The sequence below is a fragment of the Rhinolophus sinicus genome, linkage group LG01 (assembly GCF_036562045.2).
Source record: "Rhinolophus sinicus isolate RSC01 linkage group LG01, ASM3656204v1, whole genome shotgun sequence".
Taxonomy (NCBI): domain Eukaryota; kingdom Metazoa; phylum Chordata; class Mammalia; order Chiroptera; family Rhinolophidae; genus Rhinolophus; species Rhinolophus sinicus.
Genome location: NC_133751.1, coordinates 81,215,746 through 81,240,939, shown reverse-complemented (window position 1 = coordinate 81,240,939; position 25,194 = coordinate 81,215,746). Strand labels below are relative to the sequence as shown.

General features: G+C 37.3%; 1 protein-coding gene across 1 annotated transcript in view; it reads left to right on the top strand.

The window, feature by feature from the left end:
* EPHA6 (EPH receptor A6) overlaps nt 1-25,194 on the top strand; it is an 840,987-nt gene that overhangs the window by 798,334 nt on the left and 17,459 nt on the right. Inside the window, 3 exon segments of the mRNA XM_074333168.1 lie at nt 2,728-2,877; nt 16,179-16,372; nt 18,593-18,664. Coding sequence (XP_074189269.1) covers nt 2,728-2,877; nt 16,179-16,372; nt 18,593-18,664 — 416 coding nt within the window.

The window sequence follows — 25,194 nt, the reverse complement described above, 5'->3', positions numbered from 1 at the left end:
AATAGAATTTGAAATAAAGATGTATTGTCTGTTTTGCAGCGTTGCTCATCTTAGAAAAAATATTTTGGGTTTTTTTTTTGTTTGTTTGTTTTTTAATAGTAGTATTATATATCAGTGTGCTAGGGCTACTATAACAAAATACTGCAGACTGGATGGCTCAAAAAACACAAATTTATTTTTCACAGTGCTGGAGGCTGGATATCCAAAATCAAGGTGTCAACTGGTTTGGTTTCTCCTGAGAGCTCTTTACTTGGCTTATATGTGGCCTCTTTCTTGCTGTGTTGTCACAAAGTCCTTTCTCTGTGCCTGCATACATCTGGTGTGTCTTCACTTTCTTATAAAGACACCAGTCATACTGGATTAGGACCCACCCTCAGGACCTCATTTAACTTTAATTACCTCTTTAGAAGCCCTATCTGTAAATGCAGGCACATTGGGGCATCAACATATGAATTTTAAGAGAACAAATTCAGTCCATAACAGATAGCAATACAATTAACCAAACATTCTGTAATACCCTGCCCTTGAGGGGAAAAAAATCCTAGGAAATAAAGTGACAAAGTAACCATTTATATGTGATCACAAATTACATGAAATACAAGTTTACATGTGAATCATTTATATGAGCTATCTATCATTTATAAGTGAACTCACATAAAATAACCCTTAACTCTGAGTGTTCTTGTTCTCTCATGAAGTGCAGACCACAACAGTTTTTTAAAACACTACTTTATGTTCTGTTGGATCATTTACAATGTTCCCATTTCTGAATTTTTTTAATGCTCTGGGTTAGGATTGCCAGATTTAGTAAATAAACATATAGCACACCCAGTTAAATTTCAATTACAGATAAACAATATTTTTAGTACAAATGTCTCATGCAATATTTGGAACATACACACAAAAAAAGTATATTTCTTTAGGGGACATACTTATACTAAAAAAGAAAGTATTTGCTATTTATCTGAAACTCAAATTTAACTGTGGGTTCCATATTTTATCTGGCTACTCTACTTTGGGTTCAAGAATGAATCTCCCCCTCTCTCTTCTTCCCCTGCCCACCTCTTAAACTAATGTCACCAACTCTGTAAATTTAATTTCCTGAACTTAATTTGGAAATTTTGCTGCCCCAAAACATAAAAACCCCTAGGTTTCAGGCTTTCTTCCATTATACTACCCTGATAGTACATGGTTATAGATACTCAGTGTTAAAACATTACGGTTAGTTTGGCCCAACTTTTCTTTCATGCTGAAGTATTCACATCTTTATATCAATGCCCCATAATATTACTATAGCATTAATAGAGATTATATGCTAATAATGTGGAGAGGAATCTCTAAACTTCTAAATTTCTGTATCTCTAAATCCTGGGCTCAGTCTACTCACATGTAAAATCAAGGAATTGAATTCAAGGTATTTTTCCCAAGGTTACTTCTAACAATTCTTAAATTCTACAATTCTTTAAAAAGAATCTTCCTCTAATGCTCTCATTTGCCTTGTGAAACTTAATTGTTCCTTTTCAGTTGAATCCCTTTTCTCTTCAAGTGAGTAGTTTTTAGATTATTAAATAAGTAGTGTTTAGATGTCTGAATTAATGGCTTCACCTTTAAAGATGTTGGGCCTAAATTCCTCAAGGGCCAAAGAATGCACCCTTTAGTTCCTTCCAACCCCGCTCGCCCTGACACCAGACTTTGCACACAGTGAGTGATCGGATGATATGATCCTAAAAGTGTTGATAATGTTGAGACAATCCCATTGTGCTGGGTTCTGACTGTCAAAACCATTTGCTGGGAACAGAAGCCAGCTCAGCGGTGTGATACCGACGTCTGGAAGTAACTCGTTGTTCTCTTCCGCCATCTAGTGGCATCAGGGTTCTCTCGTCCGCTCATCTGCTCAGAGCTGCAAAGATTTCAGATTGTAAATCGAATGGATGAATTGTTTTATTCTTGTCATTATAGTAAAAAGGGATTTATAGAATATTTAAAGAGATAAAATGTAATAAATGCTGATAAAAATAAGTCTAACACAATAGCCGACTATAGTACCTGAATAGTATAATTGAAATTCATGCAATTTAGTTTCTTTAATATGTTCAGGTATTAAATTGAACATTGAAGATCAAAAATAAAAACTAGTCTAAAGTGTTATAAAGAACGATTATCCTTCTCAGGTGCTCTTGTTTAATGTTAAAGTATTTTTTAACTTAAAATAAATGTAATCACAGCAGATGAAAAGGAGAGAAAGGGAAAGGAAAGTTCTGATAACGATTGAATTGGTAAAGAATGCCTCGGTTCTGTGTTTAACCATTTGCCTTCAATTAAGTTAGAACTTATTATCATTATTATTTATACATGCAATACAATGTTTAATGAATTCTGAATGAATTTAGTTTTAATGTCCTATAATCTGGAACTTTCTTCAAATGGAATGATAGTGAGTTTAATTGTGTGAATCTAAAGTGAAAATAAATTTCTCTAATGAATGAAATAAAATATTTCTGAAGTGTGACTTATTTCCCATTAAAGCTGTTTCCACTGATTAACTACTATAGGAAAAATATTTCTGACATTATGATATTATTCTGGTTTTCTTTTTCTATTTATTTAAAGTGCCAACACTATTATGCAGTATATAGGTCTTCCTAAGGAAAGACATTTAATTGGAATGCCATTTTGTTTTTAAATACCTTGGTGAGCCAGCTGAGAAACCTCCAATTTGTTTTCCAGGGTGGGAAAATCCCCATAAGATGGACAGCCCCAGAAGCTATTGCCTACAGAAAATTCTCCTCGGCAAGCGATGCATGGAGCTATGGCATTGTCATGTGGGAGGTCATGTCCTATGGAGAGAGACCTTACTGGGAAATGTCTAACCAAGATGTAAGTACCACTGATAGTTGAACTGCCATTTTTGTGAGCGTAAACGCATTAGCATTGAGAGGGAAATATGCCTTTGCCCTAACTCAGATTAGGCCTGATCTTCCTGAGAGTCGTTCAGGGCCTGTGGCTGAGTTTGAAAAGCTAAGTAAGTAACCTTTCACTCTGAGTTGTATTTGGCGTCATAGGAGCCAGCTGGTGGGCTTTGCCACATGAGTTCTGGATCCACATCGTGTATTTGAGGCTTTCATACACATTGCTCTAATGCAGGATAACTGCTTATGCAACAGCCTTGACCTACAAGTAACAAAGAAGAAAGAGTAATGTTTGCCAATCATTTCTTCCTTAGGGCAATTTAATGTCCCACTGTAAAGAGCAAAGTAATTTAGACCACATATTCGTTAGTAGAAAAAGATTGAATGCTTTCAGGCAATGTATTATCAATATATGTCATCTAGTATGGTTCTTTTAAAATATATACATGACCCTTTATGCAATCTATTTTGTTTCTGTTTTATCTACTAAATTTACCTTGGTGGTTAATAATACTACAGAATCAGATAGTTAACACACATTTGACCTCTATGACCTGTCCAGAGTGATGGACACATTAGCCAGAAAATGCAAGTACCTTTACAATGTAAATAAGTGCACTGTCAGAACGGAAAATATATTTTAATTTCCTTCTTCCTCATCTCAGAATTCAGACTCAGTCCATTCACTTGCCTTCCTCAATGTATCTAATGTTTTTTGAGACAATGCCAATGAGAAATCACCTCTAATATAATTCCGAATGTTCATAGGTGAAAACAAAGACAATGTAACTACACAAAATCTCCACAGACTCAGAGTACACTTACTGTCACATCTCCTTTCTTTTTTCTAGTCAATTGCTTCAGCAGCCCCTCCTCAGCTCTCACCTCATTGCTGCATCCCAACTTCGTACTCCAAGTATCGTAAGGACTTATTCAGTCACAGAGAAAGTTTATCCTTCTCTAATGCCAGGCAGAGAGAAGACTGGGTTTGGGTTTGCCCACCATGGCTGTTGTTTCTCTCTGCCACAGAGCATTAGTTTCAAAGCCTCTTCAGTCCTGTTCAGTCCTTGCATGCCTACTGACTGTGCAGAATGCCAGGTTCACAAACCTGCATGGTTTCCTGCCTCCTGGATGATTGTCTTATGACCTGGGGTACACTGCACCACAGACTTAGTAACCACAGCCATCATTATGTAGACTATGAAAGTCACTTAACTTATCAAAGTGCCCAAGTTTCATGACCAATAAATACAATGAAAGGACTGGGTTAGATGATTTGTAATAGTAAAATGCTATTGTTTTACAATCTCTGGAAAAATAATTATCATACCATCTCAGCTAAAGAATGATTCAAATTATTCTTTGTTGAAGTTTAGGACATTCCTGAATCTCTGTAGAGGGGACAAAAAAGAGGTAGACTTCCAGAGAGCATAGCGGTACAAGTGAAAACCTCAGACAACAAGACAGATTTTTTAGGAGAGCCTCCTCTGAGGGAAAAAAAAAAAAAACCCAAATGTGTAGTTTCCAACATAGACCACCATGTAAAGTGTTCTTAATTGTTGCCTCGAATAGTCCAAACCCTGTTGTTAACCCTTTTCTTCCAGGATCTTGCCCATCAGTTTACCCAGCCACTCTGGCCATGTATATCAATGAACTATGGCCAAAATGGCCATTTAGAGAGCAGTTCTGTCTGCTAACTCTCATTTGGCCACAAAGACTGTCTCTAGAATCAGAAGAAGCTACTGCAGCCAGGAAAGGACTCCCAGCAGTAAGCCCATTGTCACTCATTCAGGATGGTCAGTGCCCACAGCACCAGGCTGAATTCTCCCTCCACCCAGAGCTTGGTTGTTTTTCCAGGACCAGGTAGGGATTAAGCTGGCTGTTTTCATGGTCTTTGAGTAGTTACCAAAAACTATTCAAGCAAGAATCTGAAGATAAGAGGAGAACAAAACATTTAGGGGGGGCGAGGCAGGGGGGGTAGTCAAACCCTTGAGGTCCTAAAATCAAGACTAGAGGAAAGTAGTAACAGCTAAAATTTTTTGTGTATCTTGTGAATATTTTTTTGCTGCTGGAGGCAAGACAGTTGAAGTTCTGTTGAACATCACATAGTGGAAGTCAGAATATCTGTGGCATATCGTGTACCTAGAGTTTCTGTTTGGAAGCAAAACTAGTTTAATCAAAACTTCCCCAGCTGCTCCTCCACAAATGCTGGTTATTCCCTATTTGTCCTGTATTTCTTATTTGTTTGGTCAAAGTATAGTCTCATGTTTGACTTTTTTGCAACCAAGGTGCATTTTAAGTAAGAAAAGTAATGTTTTAGACATTAAAAATTCAATTATATCTGCTTGAATATTTTATATTTTTACTACATTTTGGTAAGTTTAAGCTATGGGCTTAGTTAAATATGGAATGTTAACATGCTTTATGGTTTTAAATGAGTTTAGGAAATTTCAGATAGTTTCTGTGAAAGAGTCCCTCCATTCTACAGACCATGGCATAATTTATTACAATGAACAAATCTGAGTTTGCAGAATCTGTTTTAGTGAATAATATAATGTTTCCCAAAGGTCAGTGGTATTGGACATTAGGGAAAAGAAATGAGGAAATTAGAGTGCACAGTACTACTCCATAACAGGCCTAACAAACATAGCGGCCATCCAGCAGTTAAGTTACTAAACACATGCCAGTCATTGGGCCCGGTGTGCATGTGGGGTGAGGATTGAGAGTTAGAAAATCCAGTCCTCCCTCTCAAGGACCCCCCTGTGGAGGTGAGGAGATGAAGTTTTGACACATGTAAATCTTTCCCTGCCTCTAAGTAGAGTGTACATTCCTCAAGGGGAGACCTCATGCCTTCTATCTTTTTTTATTTTAAATAGAGATAACATTGTGTGACTGAAACCTTGATATATTCTAAAAATATATATGCCAATAAAGGCATGCATTCTGTTATTCAGGGTTCTTTTGATTATAAATGACAGAAACTCAACCCAAACTAACTTAAGTAAAACTAAATTGTTTTTGTTCATGAGACTAAGGAGGTCATTTAGCAATGCTGGATCTCAGGGATCATGCAGTTTTCTAGTGCTTTTCTGGGTCCTTTGACCTCATTTTCTTGTACTGCAAAGGTCTTCTTCTTTGCTTTATTTTTTACACTCCACAGCTCGGCATTCCAGTTCAGCAACCTCAGCAGAATGAGACCTTCTCTCTGTGAAAATTCATATACCAATCCCAGAGAATTCTGGTTGGCTCTGATAGAGTCCTACCTAATCCTGAACCAAAACCATGACAGGAAATGGAGACGTGATTGGCCCAGCTAGGTGTATGTTCCCGCCCATGCACTCGGAGGTGGGTGGGCGCTGGGATTGGCGATTTCCCCCACATCACGTGGACTGAGGGAGGCAGTCCCCAGAGGAAAGTACTTGTGGTACCGGTACTATATTGTCCTTTTCCCATACACATTGTTTTCTAGAGCAATTTTATTTATTGCTATATGAAATGGCACCAAGTTATTAACTTTGTGCATCACTGTATTCTATAATAGTAAGGCAGCAGGTGGATTGGAAAGGTGATGAGAGCTTTAGAGCAGGGTTTCTCAGCCTCAGAAATATTGACGTGTTGGGCCAAATAAATCTTTGTTGTGGGGGTTACGCTGTGCACTGTGGGATGTTGAGCAGCATCCCGGGCTCTACCCACTATATGGCAGCAGCATCCTCCAAGTCATTACAACCAAAACTGTCCCCAAGCATTGCCCAGTCAGAGATGGGACACAAAAAGCACTGCCAGTTAAAAGCCAGTGCTTTAGAGCTAGAAAGATCTGGGTTCAAATCCCAGTCCCTGATTTACTGGCCATGTAATCTTAGGCAAGTGGGTTAGGCTTTCTGAGACACTGTCTATAATGGGACTCAAAATACTCAACTGCAGGATTTGAATTGGAGATAATTGTACATGGACAGCGTTTAATCAATGGTAATAATCAAAACTTGCATTTTTCTGAGTTTACGAGCCAAGTATTTTAGATGATTAGCTCATTTAATCTTTAAAATAATTATCTAAGGTAGATACTATTATTACTAGATAAGAGAACTGAGGCTTTCTAGGAAGTTTAAGTAACTTACCCAAGGTCACCAGCTAGTTAATGGTAGAATTGAAACTCAAGCCCCCTGCTTACTCCAAATGCATGCTTTTAGCCTCTATGCTATCCTGTAGAAGTCTAAATTTCAAAGGCATCCCCAAACCACAGAGGTTCTACATCATGAGATCAAAGCATCTTTAATTATGTATGCCACTCTGTCAGAAGAGAAGTGTTTTCATTGTTTCCTATTAGCAAAAGAATGTGTATTGACTCACTGTTGTTTGCAACTATAAATCTTTTCTGCAGTATTTTGTGTCATGATGTTAAAAATTTATAAAATGTACCATATTTATTGAATTTCTTAAAAATAGTTAAGGCAGTAGCTTAAAATCAAATTCTAATGATCGACATATTTAGCCTATTACCAAAAAACATCACAGGCACATCGAAGGTATACAAATCCTTGCTGTTTTCTAGCACTTTTGTTCTTTTTTTTTTTTTTTAAGGTATTACAGGGGAATATATTTTATTTTCATCCTAGTTCAAAATAATTGCTGTTTACTACATAATGGGAGTACATTGTAATGCTAGGAGCTACACAAGCTCCAAAGATGACACCAACGGCACTGCAGTTCTTCCAACATTTACTCTGTGTAATGTGCTTAACAGAAGAAAATGCAAGCAAAACATGAACAGCAGGAAACATTAAATAAGCAAATCCCCACAGAGCTAGTATGTAGGGGAAAAACTAGCACCACATAAATGAGAGGCAACTTGGCTCAAACTAATGATCTGAATGCAAGGCTAGAGTCTTGGGTTTGGTTTTGCTTTTCCCTGACACGATGCTGTTTTACAAAAAAATAAATAAATAAATAACCTTGAAACAATTTGAAACCCAAATGCCTCTTGGGTATGGTATCATTTAGGCATATGCTACTAAGCTAGTTCAGTTTCCCAAAAAGAGAACCACTAGCAGGGAACATCTCATTTGAGGTTTACTAAGAAACATAATGCTGCCTCAATATTTTTGTGGTTTGTTTTTCTCCTTATTTTTCAAAAGCTTTTATGAGTTTTGCTTTAGATTGCTTTCGGAAGCTTAACTGAGGAAAAAAAATAGTTTATCTTTAGGATTTTTTTTATAGGTGATGTGGTTGGAAATAATCTTTTGACCTTATCTGAATTGATTCCTTTTTCAAATGTAAGAAGGAATCAAATAACCTTATACCATATTTCTTGTTTGCCCTCATAATTCTATAACCTTTCTCAATTATAGGTCAATATTTCAGCCAAAAATGGTAGATATGTAGAATCCACTTACCTAGAATGCAGTATGATTTTATGACTTGGAGAGTCCAGTCATTTCCAATTTTTGTCTCTGATTAGATTTTTCTAACTCTACTTTATTATGTAATGGTCCTTGTGTAATGATCTGTGTAAGATACAGTAAATTGCTAAAGGTCCATTCCTATTATTTCAACTTTCCATATTACAGAGGGAATTTTTGCACTTATTTGAATATGTACTCTACCAAAGCAATTTTCAAAATGGCCTTCTTTTTCTCAGTTTTTCAATAATCTCTACTATTGGTACATAAGCAACAGCAATCTTTTAATTAAATACATACTAGTTACACTGGTATGATGCATGTCTGTTACAGAGGCAAGAGTAATAGGGGATATTATGAGATGCAATCAATCACTATTGTAAATAATTCAAATAGTAAAGTTCCAAGTAGAGGAAACCAATAACCAATATGCTATTACCACATGTAATTTTCAAGGGAATTTTTTTTAACCAAATGCCACAAAGCTAGAAAATATACACATATTAGCAATGTTATCATAAAAAAAATTAATTATACCTTCAGTTTCTGTTTGGGAGAAACGCATTCACAATCTTTTGCTCTTAGAATTTTTACTCCATCTTTTATTCTCTTTGGAACATTGACGAAGAAGGCATTTTTAAATCACCTGTTCTTTGTACTCATAAACTATCTTTCCATAGCTTTTATGTATTTTAGTGGGTCCAGGAAATGTTATTAGAGTTGCCTAAGATCTTTCTAAAATCAAAATGATGCACCAGCGAAGAAATATTTGTGTGGTTTTTTTTTGTTTTTTTCCAAGAAAGTACTCGGGGAAATGATCCTGAGTTTTAAGAACATTATCTTCTTAAAGGAAAAAAACAGTATCAGAAAAGTAGATTTGTAATGTGTATTTATAGTTCCAAAAAGTAGAATTTATTGGAGGGGAACTGGCATAATAAGGAATATCATGGTTCCCAAGGCTTCCTGGTCCTCATTTACCAGGATATACTATGGCTCTGGCTGCATTCTTGTCTCCCTATACTTGGAACTCTGTGGGGAACAGTCCTTTCAAGGAAGACCAAGTCAAGATCTGGAGGTTACAGAACCTTAAGATCCAGAGATGGTACCAAACGTCCTGCAGCTTAAGCCTTCAGTTTAAATGACTCTAGAAACACAGCTTTGTGAGGTGAAATGATGTACTATTGCAAGCACTGAATCCAGATCTCATTTCTTTATTAATGAGGAGGCAGAGACTTGCCCAACGTCAGAGCTTGTTAGTGACAGTTTAGGATTTTGATGCAGTTCACGTTATACCTTTACTAAAGTTCTTTCCACTGCTTACACACTGAAGCATAGTTACATAGAAGGTGACAGTTATCTCAGTCTCAAGGAGTGTGGATTTCAACTGTGAGGGGGTAAAGATTTTCCAAACGATAAATCATATCAACACCCTTTTAACCTATGAGAGTCCTACACTTCATACTGTTCCCCATTTTGTCCACAGCCTGCAAGGTGGTAACTGACTAAGGACAAGTACTCTCCATTTTTATATAGATTATAAGTGCTATTTACTTATAAGTACTTCTTTCCTTTCTTTTTTTTCCTTCCCTATGCAAACACAACCTTTATATTGCATGTCAGGAAAATACATTGCTAGTGTTTTTAGTATTACTGTATTATAAATCTAAATATCTTCTATGTATAAGTAATTGTTACCACAAAAAGTAAGTGTATACTGGGACCCTTTGACGCACCATCACTCTTCTACCTGAAATTATAGGTTTTCCACAAAGCGGTGATGACAATTTAGAGGGAAGATAAAAATAAAATCATTTCTCATTCCATTACCTACTGTACAGTTCAGTCCTTGCTAAAATTTTGAGACAGCTTCTTTTAAAAGAAAATATGAATAACTAGATTCAATGTGCTTCTCTCTTGGAGATATTTAGCAGTCATAAAAATGCACGGCCCAAGCAGTCCTTGTTCTAGGTATTGTTCAGGGATGTCTCAGCATCTTTCTATTGACTGTCTACTCCTTGTTTGTCTGGTTTAATAAAAGGTGCACATTGCCTGCTTTGATTCAGAAACTGTAAACACAACTGGAAAACTCATCAGATTAAGCAACAGCAGAACAGTCTGCTACGTGCCCCAATTCAGCCTTATGTTGATTCTAGGCTGCTAAAAATTGCAGTGTCAATGACAAGGCACCAGTATGGTCTATTTAGAATAACCAGCCAGGTTTTAGATAATAATTTCTGACAGAATCTAATTCCTTCTACCTCTGCATGGAAATTATCTCTGCAGTCATTTTCATATTTTTACACTTTATTTTCATTTTCTCCTTACATTTTTAAATAAGGGTTTAACCTTGTATAACTCTTCTCTGAAATATGACAGCCTACAACTATCATAAAACAAAACTGTTAAAAAAAAAACTCTCTAGTTAATTATCACCCCTTCATATCCTAAAACAACAAACCTCAATTAGTCTTTTAGACAAAGCACCCCATTTGCTCCTGATTCCCTATCAGTCCTTAATTAAAGAATCAGAAAAAAAAAAAAAAAACCATAAAGCAAAACTTCTCACAAAAGAAATGTTTATCAAGATAAAGGTTTAATACTTCAGGCTTTCTCAAGCTGATCCTAAAATACAACTTTCATAAATCACATATATGACAATTGGACCTCCGTCCTTTGACTTGACACAGACATTGTGCTAGATGCTGGGAACAGATGGAAAAATGAAATAGTTGCTGCTTTTGAAGCACTCAGCTTGCCCAGCTGAAAGACTACAAGTGTTTTTGTAGTGGCCAGACTGCAGGGGCAAATGGAACCCAGGCAGAGGCAAGACCTGAGAGCCAGGCATGGTGAGCCACTGCAGGGTTTCAGATGTGGGAAGAACGTGATCACAGTTCCACTGCAATAGGATTGCATTGGGTACACCTTGGGAGATGATTAAAGGAGGGAAAGGGGAGACAAGAACACTGATTAGGAGGTTATTACAGTGATCAAAATGAACGGAGAGAGGATTAAGAATCAAATTTAAATTTAAAATATATGAAGGTGGTAGAATCAGCATGATCAGTGAATTTTGAGTGTCAGGAAAGCCAGGGCCCCTAATGACCCCTGATCTCACTAGGAAGAACAGTGATACCCTTTGCAAAGGGCAGAAATCCCAAAGGAGAAGCAGGGTTAGTTTGAAACAAAATTAATCTCAGGCACCTGTATGACAGCTTTATGAAGTGGCATGCCCTGTAACTGATTGGTATAGAAATCTGGAGAGAAAGCTGAGCTAGAGCTGCAGCAATGGAAGTCATAAGCAAATACTAGGTGAGAATGAAAACGGAGTGTGAAAAAGGAGGGATCAAGATCTAATTCTGAGGAATGAGTCAGGTATGTGGCTCAAGACTTAAAACAGATTTTCTCTAAAACTCCCATGATTCAGAGGCTGGCAAGATTAGTCCATTCTTCAGGGAATTACTAGATACGTGATATTGACCCAGTTTGTTCATCAGTTTGAGCTTCAGTTTTCTTACCTATACAATATGCATAACCATACTCACATACTAAGGTATTTTAAGACCTTAATAAATTAATCTATGTTAAAACACCTTGCCCAGAACCCGGCACCTAATAAGCTCTCAAAGTTATATATGTTTCTTGAAGCTGAAATCAGAAAGCTCATAGAAAATTGAACTCAACATCACTCCAACCCTAAAATTGCTTCTCCTCCTGGGTCCTCTATCTTTACCGGTTGACCAATCCAAAAACCTAGAAATTTGTCTTGGTTTCCTCCCTCTACTGCCACATCTAATCTCACCCCAGTCCAGTACTCCTGCCAAATCGGTCCACTTCTCATACACCACAGACACTGCCTCCATTAAGGCTGTCCTAATCTCTCTCTCTCTCTCTCTCTCTCTCTCTCTCTCTCTCTCTCCTGGGTCACTGCAAGCCTCTTTCCTGGCCCCCTCCCCCTTCCATGCACTCTCCACATGGCAATCAGAGTGAACTTCCAAAGGGCAAATCTCATGTCATTTACTTGCTAAAACCCTTTTCCCTTTGCAAAGAGTTTTTTTGTAGCAAGCAAAATCATCCATAATCTCAAGAAACATAATTTTTCCTTAACCTTCCAGTTAAGTAAATATCACCATTTCTTTCTTTGAAGACTCTATTCTAGCCACACGAATCTAATTTTATTCCCTGGTCTGGTCTTCTTTTCCCACCTAGTTGACTCTGCTGCCAGATATAAATGATATAGATATAGATGTAGATGTAGATGTAGATATAGATAGAGACAGAGACAGAGACAGAGATAGAGATAGATACAGATTATATAATATATACATATCCTTTAAGGTTCAGCTCACCTCCTCTGAGAAGCCTTCCCAAGTCTGGGTTAGGTTCCACCTGTTCCCATAGCTCCCTGTCCTACATGGTACTTATCTCTCCTAAAGACAAAAATATTTCTTACTCATTATGTTATTCCTTTATGCATGCAAATCATTTAGAGCTCTTGGGTACAAATCATAAGTACCCAAGAGCTCTCAATAATTATTAGATGTTATTATTATTGTCACTTTTATTATTGTTGTTACTACTATTCTCCTATAAGGTGAGACTTTTCATGCTTGACACCTGTCATAAACCAGGGCTCAAGACAAATTTCATAAGGTCACAAGTTAAAAGACTGAGAAAACTTAAAAGACAGAGGTCGGTAAGAAAAAGTTCTGAACCCCAGGCCTTTCTACTGTCCCCACAGAAGGGCAGACACATTCTGAACACATCGTGGTAAAGGTTTCAGGTGAGGGACCACACTCTCTTGTCACTTATTCTCTTTACAGGACAATCATGAGAGCAGCTTTGTCACACAAAAAAATAAACAGTCAGTTTGGCACCGCAGTCTGCATTTGGGTGTCAGCTGTTTACAGGAGTTACAGGGAAAGTCAGCTCCCCAGGAGCTAAGGACATTGGGGCATATGGGAGATGGTAACCTCTCTGGACAGGAGGAAGAAGCAGCTGATATTACAGGAATGAGTTTAGGTCCAATCACTCTCTCTTAGAGAAGAGCAAGCCCCAACCTCACCTGGCTCATTCCCCAGGCAAACCAGAGTGAGATCATGAGATCATTTTGGACAATGATGCTTGATGCACTGGTATTTTAGTATTTCCTTCAGAAGGGAATTTAAATGCTGCCGTGCTTGTGCTTTGAATCCATCTTGGGTACCTTGAGCCTCCAAGTTCTCTAAGAACCTGCTCCTCTATCAAGACAAATCCAAAAATTTCTTCTACTAGTTTTTGTTTAAGTCAATAACATTTATTAATGTGTCATGCATTGTACTAAATGATGAGAATGCAAAATCTTGCGAAATAATTCCTGTTTTCAAGTATGTATAGCCTTAAAAGAAAGGCAGATGAAAAAATTACAATACAACGAAATGCATGCAATAATACACATATGTACAAGACTCAGAAGCATTCAAAAATGACTGTGTTCAGCCAGAGATTACAGTTTGCAAACTATGAAATAAATGTGTTTTTTAATTTACCCAGAATATTAAACTTAGGGTCCAAATAAAAGCACTGAAGTATAATTAGCAGATGCTATGACAAAAGATAACATGGTACTCATTCCTAAAATTGTGTGAGTTAATATAAAACTGCAGAGGAAGGTGTTATATTATGAAATCTGAAAAGCATTTCTGGGGGGATGGCCAGAAGAAAAGTTTGGAAGCTGAAAGGAACTAAGTTCAAATTCCAGCTCTGCTACCTATGCTGTGTGACTTTAGACAAGTTTTCTAACCTCTGCAAGTCTGAACATTCTCGATTAAGAATGGGGATACTAATAACTTCAGTACTGAGTTATTTTAAGCATTATATGAGGAAAAATATGCAAAGCACCTAACACATGATAGATATTCAGTAAAGGCAGCTAATTTTTTTCCCCTCAGAATATAACCTCACCTGTCATCTATTTTATTCTAAGCACCTATAATTAGGTAACTGTGGTAAATTGACTAGAGAGCTCTCCTAGGGTGGGATTTTAGAGCCTTTCTATAATGGAATTCTATTCCATTTCTCTTAGTACTTTTCAAAACTATCCACAGTAGTTTTGGTGCATTACAAGCATTTTTACACACAACCTGTTTTACTAAAATGTGTTGTAAAATGTCTTAAAACCCAAGCCTAGTTGGTAGCAAAAATAGTCAGAAAACAGATAAGAAAAAAGTCTTGTTCAATAATGGAATGTAAAATGAATAGAAAAATGCTAGTATCCTGACAGGTTAAAGCGTTCTGGTCACAAAGACACTGATGGGACTATGAGAAATTCCCTGTTACTTTAAAAGCTAGAACTTAGCAGTTAAGAGTTTCCTGAAGACATATTACTGCTCTTTTTTACAAACTGCCTCTAGCATAAATTACGGCTATTTTAGAGTCATGTCAAATAGTGTCAATTTAAAAAGAAATTAAAATGAGATGTGTTTTTAAAAAAATACGGAAAGCATGTAGGTGGTGCTACAATAAAGAGAATTCTTCTGTTAGCAAGATAACACTTGCATTTTTATATTTCCGTTGGCAGAGAGCGCATGCAAACTATGAAATAAATGTCTTCCTATTTACCTAATAAGGAAATGAGGTTGAATTGTGCTTACCTTTAAATATTAGTCTGTTCCTCAGTTTTACCACCTCAAAAATGGGAAAATAAACCCTTCCCATTGTCTTTCTCCCAGAGATGATATAAGAATAAAGGCTCACAGGAAAAACCTTTGAACACTTCATACAAAAAAAAGCTACTTAAATTCAGTGTCCGTTTTATCACATTGGTAGGAAATTCCCAGGTGGGTCATATATTAAACAGATAAATAGTTTGCTTGTCTTAAGTGTGACTTCCTAAGTACCAAAACAGACAAACAAGTGAAAAAAAATGTGTCATCTTGTTGCTCTTAAATCCGGCTTCTTATAGAGAGTTCTTTCCCCAGCGCCACACTGTTTCACAGGTAGCTACTACCACTTGTGCCTATTGAAATTTAAATTTGAATTAAGATGAGCTTAAACTGAAAATTCAGTTCCTCAGTCCTACCAGGCATATTTCAAGGGCTCAATAGTCACATGTGACTAGTTGCTACCACTTTGGACAGAGAAAATGTTTCCATCACTACAGAAAGTTCTGTTGGAGGGCGGTGGCCCCGAGGGTACCCAGGCTGAATGCTCCCTTGCTCTGTGGCCTTAAATTGGCCATTGATGAGGTTTCAAAGATTAAATGACCTTAGAAGTTATGAGAGGACTTCAAAATCACATCAATGTCAGACTCAGAAAAAGCCAGAAGTAAGTGAAGAGGAAATGAATAGGTAATAAAGAAGAAAGAAGAAATGATAACTAGAAAAAGAATACACACCCACCTTATTATAAAAGAATAAAAAAAAAACAATTCAGGAATTCAGTGCTTCAGCATAAGTACAATTTTACTTAAAACATTTGTCACACATTTTTCTTTTTTCATTTTCTTTCTTTCTTTTTTTTTTTTTAATTTATTGGGGTGTGTGTGACATCAATCTTATGCTGACTTTCTGATGTCCTAATTGGGTTTTGAGACGTTCCAGCTAAATCACACAAAAATTATTTCTCAGCATTGTGATGAAATTTAACCTCCCTTCCATTCACCATGTTTAAAATACATATGTTCCTCTTAGGGGGGTCAGAAGATGCTATGAAGATACTTGCAATTCTTGTTCACAAATTTTATATTTATCCCTGTCTGGACCACTTGAATTCACAGGTAGTTTTCATGCTTATCAATATTTTGGCTTCTACTTCCTGTACAAAAAAGGAATTGTAACTTAGCATATGTATTATTTGTCCCCAAAAGTAAGAGAATAACGTGTATGCTTTCATTTAGGTCATTCTGTCCATTGAAGAAGGTTACAGACTTCCAGCTCCCATGGGCTGTCCGGCATCTCTACACCAGCTGATGCTCCACTGCTGGCAGAAGGAGAGAAATCACAGACCAAAATTTACTGATATTGTCAGCTTCCTTGACAAACTGATCCGCAATCCCAGTGCCCTTCATACCCTGGTGGAGGACATCCTTGTGTAAGATGCATGATGTTGATTTTTCCCCCTTGATAATCATAATTTCTTTCAGGCTGTAGACAAGACTAACGGAGAGGAGAAAGTTTGCCTTGATAACCATCTAGTTGTCGAGCTTTTAGAAAATTGTGTATAAACCATATTTTATTTAACAGTTGAAAAGGCAATTTATTAACATTTTAGAAAATTGACTTTTTTTCACAAGAAAACAGGTTCCCCTTTTCTTTCCTCCATACCTAATCTTTCTGAAGTATTCTTTATACTTTCCTTTTGGGGGTCTTTGGTATTTATATACCCTTTCTGTATTTACTGATCTCTCCCCTCCTTTATAAGTAGAATATGTGCGTGTTTGCTGTTTAAATTTTCTTGTCCATTCATTTCTTGTCCCTCCATTTGAAATGGCAAGCAAGACAGGGGCAATTTGTGAATCAGCCAGGAGCAAGGATGTTTCCTGCTGGTATGATCACAAACAGCTTTTGTTACTTTCCATTCCTAAAACCAGAGAAAGACAGATGACAAGAGAAGAAAATAAAGGCACTCATTCACCATATGAATGTCAGTAGAGTTGAGGAGAGCTATTCACCTCTCTCTGAAAAACAATTATAAGGGGAAAAGTAGAAGTAAAAAATACTATCATCTATGTCTGAAAATATTACTTTTAAAATGTTATTAAGTTGAAAATATATTTCTTGATTTAGGCCAAATTGGACTTAAAAAATAACGAAAGTGTTTCTTTCCAAAGCTCACTTTCCTGACTCAGGACATGGAGAGCAGAATATACAGTTGTTCAACTTTAGGTCACAGGCTCAAGTCAATGCATGCTTTTAGTGACAATAAGCCCAAGGCTCTCCAAGGACAGCTTGAGACAGTGCTCACAGCAGAGCACGGAAGAGGTCACCTCTAAATCACCAACTGGCAGCTTCCAAAGCGAAGTCAAGCATGAAATAGCCAGAGATTGAACTATTACTCTAGCCCATCTTCCCTAAAGCAGTCCAACACAGGAAGCAGTGGAGTGGGAGTGGGGGCAGGAGGGAAGGCCCTCTGGATTTTATCATAAAAGCAATGGACGGACATTGAGGGTTTTTCAGAAAGAGAATGGCATGTTCACATTTGCTCTCTGAAAGATCACTCTAGGGGTGATTTAGACTGGGAGTGGAAAGCAAGGAACAAGACCAGAAACAGAGACAGTTATATGTTTGCAACAATCTAAGCTAGAAACGAGCAGGGCCTGACTTAATGAAATGGAAATAAACTTGGGGTCAGGAGCTAAGAAAATGGATTTATTATTAGACAAGGAAGATTAATGTGTCTTGGTCATTGGTTGAATATGGAGGGAGGAAGAGAGAAAAGAATCAAGGATGTTTGTCAAGTTTCTTTCTTAGACAAGCTGGTTGATGGTATTACCACTAAGAGGGAGAGGAAAAAGGACAAGTTTTGGGAATAGAAATGAGACCATTGCAAGCATGCTGACTAGAAGATGCCTGTGGGGCACCTAAGTGGTGATGTCCTATAGGCAGTTATACTTATAGGCTCAAGCTCAGGTGAAAAGATCTGGGCCAGAGATGTAGATTTAAAGATCATCGCATATAGATTGTAGCTGAAGCTTGAAGTGTAGTTGAGCTAACCCATGGAGATTATAAGGAATGCAAATTAACAGGAAAGGAATGCAACCTTCTGGAACACCAAAATTCAAGAAATGAACTGAAGAATACCCAAAGGAGACTGAGAGAGAGGAGCCAGAGAGGGAATGAGACAGCAGGGAAAGCGCAGCATCATAGAAGCCAAAAGGGGAGAGGGTTTCAAAGAGTGTAGTGTCTAAGATGCCACAAACCTTCAGTAAGATAGAAAGTGAAGTGTGTCCATTGAATTTAGCAACCAGGTGCTCTGGTGTTCATGGGCAGCCTTTGCAAAAACATTCTCATTGAAGTTGTGTAAGACAGATTGCAATGAAGGAGGAGTGAACATGAGGTCAGAGAGAAGAGTAACACAAAGTACCAAGTCCGGTATTGTTTTTATCAAGAAACCTGTCTCTGGAGAGAAAGAGAATGGAAAATGTCTCTTGGTTTTTGTCTTTATATGTGTTATTGAAGAGACAGGCATGCTTTAACATTGAGGGCAAAGAGCTAGTAGAAAGGATTCATGGCGTGAGTCTGCAGTAATGGAAGAGAACAATGGCACCTGTAAACTGAAATAATTTAATCCGGGCTTCTTGTTATGGTATAGGGTTAATGGACTCCACAGTCAATGCCCATCAGCAGAGCTCTCTAACTGTTCTATGGCTGTACAAGCAGACAGGTAAGAGCCTTCTTTTTGAAGAAAAGCACATAAAATAATTTCCTCCCTGCTTTTTCAAGATTATGAATGTCCATTGTATTTTGAAAATACTGATGAAGAATCTAAGATGAGAAAATGCCAAAAAGTCAAAATGATCAGTGGGTAAAGTCAAGATAAGGGCTCATATGTGAGGGCCAGAGGTTTTTTGGTTGAACAGAGTGTGCAATAATCAGTGGAAGGGCCAGTGAATGGCAGGCTCTGTGATGACACCACCACACGTGGGCCAGGAGTTGGATACTGTATATAGAGTTGGCAGTTTGATCCAATCCTCCAATTTAATCTGTGGGTGACCAAATGGAAACTTTTGTGATTGGTTTGCTGTCCTTGTTTCTGATAAAGACATGCGCTACTGTTTTTGCTCTTAATATTCTTTTGTTTGTTTGAGAAACAAAAGAAACCAGGGTTCTAAGGGTATCATGCCTGAACCTTTTGTCAGCATTCTTATTTTCACAGTAGCCTGAATGAGTTCCCATTGTCCACACCCTTTCTCCCAATGCCACCCACCCACCCTGTCTCTGATTCCAGGGAATTGAGACTGTTTAGGGAGAAGAGACATAGCAGATTAAAGGACAGCACTGTTAGCTAAAGAATGCCTGGTTTGTTTTATGCTTATAAAATTGGAACACTACCCCTCCACCCCGCAAGTCCCAAAGCCGATTAGTTTGTCCCAGAGTGATACTGGATTAAGGAAGCATGACAGAGTGTAAAATTTCAGTCTTTGCTCCCATGTACATAGCTCTCAAACAGGTAAAGGAGTCTAAGTGTATAACCCACAGTTACTCATTAAACTCTCCTGCACTCTCCTTTTCTCTACTCTCCCCAAACTCCCAGGGTTCTCCAGGGTTCTCTCACACTTTTACACTGACATAGCTTTCTCTTCCGCTAGGTCCGTGTGATTTTTATTCTACTCTGATGGCTTATTTCTCAGGAATTCACCTGAGAAGCTTTTATTCTTTCTCTTGAGAGAGTAGTAAGAGGGGAAGAAATTAAGGCCACAACGGGGTATGAGGAAGGCTATGAAACCCACAGCTTAATAAATTCATACTAGCATATTAGAGATTTCGTAACCTTGTATCTGTAATCTTTCCTTTCAAAAGCTAGAACACCCAATAGAAATAATGTTTGTCAGAGAAGTCTTTCATTATTTGGAGCAGCCACTCCAAATAATGCTGACATTCTTGTGCCCGACAGACTCCCATGGAGCATTCAGAGCTCTGTGCATTTCCCAACCTTCTTGCTTTCACTCCTACTCAAGAAGGTGTGTGGATATATAAGTGAACATGCTGATATTTTAAGTACAACCTTAAATCTAATTGATTGTAAAAAAATAATTTTGCAAAAGTACCTTAATAATATGGGTAGCCCTTAGTAAATGTGAATTTCAAACTACCTCCACTTTCATTTATTCTTCAATGATGCCTTATAACTTCCTTGCAAAGAATGATTTGTAGCTGTCACGTGATATACCGCCCCTGGGAGATACGGCCCAGCTTGAGGCCAAGGCTACGTGGAGAATGACATCAGGAGCAGTGCCTGGCCATGGCCTTTGAAAGACCTCTTGCTCCCTCCCCTGACCCTCATAATCAATTCAGTGGCTACTCTCAGCCCCAAGTCAAGCATACTCCCAATGGAGTCCAGGGTTACATCTGGCATCAGGTAGTTTAATAACACTAAGTGGACTTAGGACTATATGGTGTCCATTTACTTAGCCCTACTTCCCCAGCCCCACCCACATTGTCCTACACATTCATTCTCCAACTTCTTCCACTCCCATCCCTGACTCCTCCAATCACTGCAGCCTACTGAGTGAGCCAAGTTGAAGTCAGCTGACCCATGCCCTTTTGGCCAGTGCTGCAATGTAATGGGAAAATAACACTTTCCTCCAATCCCTACTCCAGGTCCCCAGAATGTCACTGTCAAAGAATTTAACAGTTTAAGGGCTCCTTGACAATATCAGCTGAAAGGTGACATCCAGAGAATGGGCATTGGTTGGCCAGATAGACCCCTGCCTCAAAGTCTGTGATAGGCGCCTGCTCAAAAATGATGTTCTGCTCAGGCCACGGCAGTTAAGAGTGTTCTCACTCCCCACTCAGCCATAGTTCAGGATCTTATCATAGTTTAGCTCTTAGGAACTAGAACTACCAATTTCCATAGTACATATAAATCTATTGCCGAACTTTTAAGTACTTAGCTTCCAGCAATATGTGAATCATGACAGTAGGATGAAGCTCAAACCAGCATCTTAATTCAGAACTTGTGCTTTAGAGAACTGTAGGCTAACATTATACAACTCCATGGCACTTTCTCTCTCCATCCAGTTAATAAAGCACCCATAATTCTATCTTCTGAGGGCAACAATTTGACAATAATTTTTCCATTCATTTTAAAATGCTGTCTAGGCGCTATTATAATCAGCACTTGCTAAATTGTTTATCTCTATATACCAAGTCATGGACAACTTCTTTTGTTTGACTTCTGTAACTAACACTTTGAATGATGTTTTTCATGACAGAGGCATAACTGGCTGGACAAAACCAGCGTTGAATTGAGGGATTAGCACAGCTTCAAGGAAGTATGACAGAATATTAAATAATCAATTAGGAAGTATGAAACTTCTACCCATTAGAAAATCTAAATTCAATTTACGTGAACTGTTCATACAAGATAATAATGCTAATGTTAATACCAATACTAATGCTGATACAAATTCTAATATACTTATCAACAATAACTTTTACTGGCATTTGTTGAGAGCCTACTATGTGCCAGTCATTGTGCTAGGCACTTTTATCTGTTAAGTCCTTTAATCCTCACTATTATTTCCATCCCTCAGATAAAGAAATGGAGACTCAAAGAGGCTCTTTCCCAAAGGTACACACAGCAAGTAATTAGTAGAGCAAGAATTTGCACAATGTCCACTGACTGCAAAGCCCTTGTTCTTTCCACTGCACAGTTCACAGTCACACAAAATGACAAGATTTTCCCAATACAGCACTGTTTCAAAAATGTGAATAGAGAAAAAGAGGTACATTTTTACATTTCCAGATAGATTTTCTCTGGGCTAATCAGACTTCATAGACGGAGTATAATAAAATCTCAAAAAGAATTTGTAATGGGGCACAAACTACTATCTAATGTTTTATTAAGCAAATACAAGGATGTAGAGTATTTGCCATTATCCATGGGAATATGTAGCAAATGCATAGTTCATATATTCCCCCAATATCCTCCTGCAATGCTCAGACACTTGAAGAACATTAATACTTGAAAAAAAGAAAGGAATAACTACAACAAAATAGAGAAATGAGGAAAATATGACAACATAGTTCCAAAATTACATCCTCAGGCATTTTTGTAGATTGAATTTTTCCAGTGTTGGCAAATATATGCTTTGCTTCTTTTCTTTGCTATGGCAGACATAACTAATCAGCACTTTCCCACTGAGCCCAAATGCTGCCTCGGTATTCTTCTCAAGACCACATTTTGACAACCACTGCTAATGAATTCTAGTTGGCATGCGATATGAAATCTATCTCTGTCCCTGTCTTATTTCCTCACAAAAATAGGCTTTCCCTGAGGTTCAGTAATCTATTACTCTGGCTATAGGGACCATGCACTGGGCACTCAGCATTATGGGAGATTTTTAAACAGTATTATTCCTACTCTGCATCTCTCCCTCCTAATGTTCAAGCACACCTATAATTTTAAATTTTGCTTTAAATTTTATAGCTTCATACTTTCCATCAATTATCAACCTTACTCTGAGAATTAAATAATCATATCAGTGGGGAAAAAAACTGAAGACTTTCTGAACATAAAAGGCTGACAAAAAATAATTCATGCTTCCAATTTAATACTGTGGAGAGTCAGATTGTTTGAGACAAACAGATATTTCCCGCACGCATAGAGTCACAAGATATATAGTTTGTTCTCTGGATTTTATAATATTTTTGAGTAAAATTACACTTCAAAAATGTTAAAAGAATATCAAAATTCTTTCATTAATTTGACTTGTGTTCAAGTTGACTATTAGGCCTAAATGTAGAGAGGGCAATGTTTTCTTTTTTATCTGGTTAAATAAATTCTTTCTTCAAAGGGTAGGTAGGAAGTATATGTACTAGGAGATTATTTTATGGATTAACTAAATGGTATGCAGTGTAGTCCCTGTGTCATGAGAGGAGAAACTCATGTAAAAGCAGTGATATTGAATAAGGTGAATGCTGCTGTTGTGGTCCTATGTCCCTTAACCCTGTGCTACCTCACTTCCCTGTACTCTGAAACTTATAAAGACACAGCTAAGCAAATGCTTTCACAATGCAAGGAATAAGTTAAACAGCATATGCATTAATAGACTAACCATTGCATCAATAGGCACTTACTCTTCCATTTAATAGAATTAAATGAAAATTTATTATTCAATATGAATCAACCATTCTGTCATGGACCAAATTTCTGTAAAGACTATTCAAGTCTAAATCATCAGTTATTTAACAAATTTCTGTAATAATTTCAGCATTGTGCTAAGGCCTACAGGAAGTAGAAAGATATGTGAGATATGGTTCCTGCCTCCTCCTGCCTCATAGAGGAGTTTTAACTTACTCTTTAGAAACTTTTTTTTTTTCCTGTCTTATGGATTTTTCTCAAGGAAGTAATTAAGCTGGAGCAAAAGGATACATGCTTTAAGATTGCATAATCAGCTATAATAAAAGACTGTTCTTAGTAATCTAAGGGTCTAACTTCAGGGAATTAATAATTATTTAACATTAACATATACGCTGTTATACACTCATTTGAATAGTAGTTGTGAAGACTGTTGAAACATGCAAAATATTTATAAATATGTTAAATAAAGGGAATATAAAATAGAAATGGACTCTATACAGTTCTGCTAATCGTTTGTAAATAAGAAGTGTGATCAAACAATATGGTGAATGTTTAAATAAAACAAATATATTACAGTAAAAGACACATTGCCATTAATCCCCCTCAAAATACTCCTCCTCACTTTGGACACATTTATCCCATCGTTCTTGCCACTTTTTGAAGCAATTCTGGAAGTCCTCTTTCGTGAGTGTCTTTAGTTGTACTGCCATAGCTGTCTCAATGTCCTGAATCATTTTGACTTTGGGGAAGAGCCAGAAGTCACACGGTGCCAGATCCAGTGAATAAGGTGAATCAGGACACACCATAATGTGTTTATTTGACAGAAATTGCCATATACCAGAAGCGATGTGTGACATGGAGCCTTTCCATTGTGATAAAAAAAATACAGTGACTGCTGCTGCTAAGTGCCATCCATCGGAAATGCAGATATCTTCAATATGGGAAGTGGCACTTTGAACCTTAGTAACAGTGTGTGACAAGTTTCAACTTGCTCGGTGCAGTCAGTCAGGTATGCGCTACAGTTGAGAGAAGGTGTGTTTTAAAGTGTGCTGTAAATCATCCTCCATCATGACAATGCTCCATGTCACACATCGCTTCCAGTACATGGAAATTTCTGTCAAATAAAAACATTACAGTGTGTCTTCATCCAACTTATTCACCGGATCTGACACCGTGCCCAAAGTCAAAATGATTCAGGACATCAAGGCAACCACAACACCATAACAGCACAATTAAAGATACTTAAGAAAGAGGACTTCCAGAACTGCTTCAGAAAGTGGCAAGAATCATGGGATAAGTGTGCTCTAAGTGAGGGGGAGTATTTTGAGAGCGATTAATGGCAATGTGTCTTTTACTGAAATAAACTTTATTTAAACATTCATCGTATTATTTGGTCACACCTCATATAAGAGATAGGGAAAAAATTAAAAATTAATATTAGAATAGTAAGGTGAGAAAAGCCTTTAAGCACGTCATGGTTTCCTATTAAAATGAGATCTTACCTTGCAATCATTCTTCTCAAACACTAGTTTCTTGAATCATTTATAATAAATCCGTTACTATTATATTTACACAATGAATATAAAACATGGAAAACTTTTGAGGATTAAAAACCTTCTTGCTTTTTAATGGCAGTTTTGATAACTATTAATAACCTATTTAAGAACTTTCTCAATTAAAAGCCTAGTACTGTTGTGACCTCAAAGAGCTTGTTAGAATAAAAACGTCTTGGCTCTATCAGTACTATTCTTTTTCACATATTTATGTATCAAAAGTATTTATTTATTGCACCTTAAACTGTAACATTACCTATCCTAGCTATACTCCAGCCTTTTATCTAATCTAAATTGACCAAAATTTATACCTGAAATTTCCTAATTCTACTCCTTCCTCATTTTTCTGAGGAAAGTAGTTGACCCTTGACCTTCTGTACTACAATATGTACTTTTTTTTAATGTGAGCTGCAGGTTTTACTGTAAAGACATTTCTCAGGTGGGCAGCTCCCACTAATCACAAAAGAGCAGAAATTTCTACATGCTCAGCAAATAGCAGACTGAATTTATCATCGTACATGGCTAATAAGAAAGGGCATTTATTGTTTATTAGGT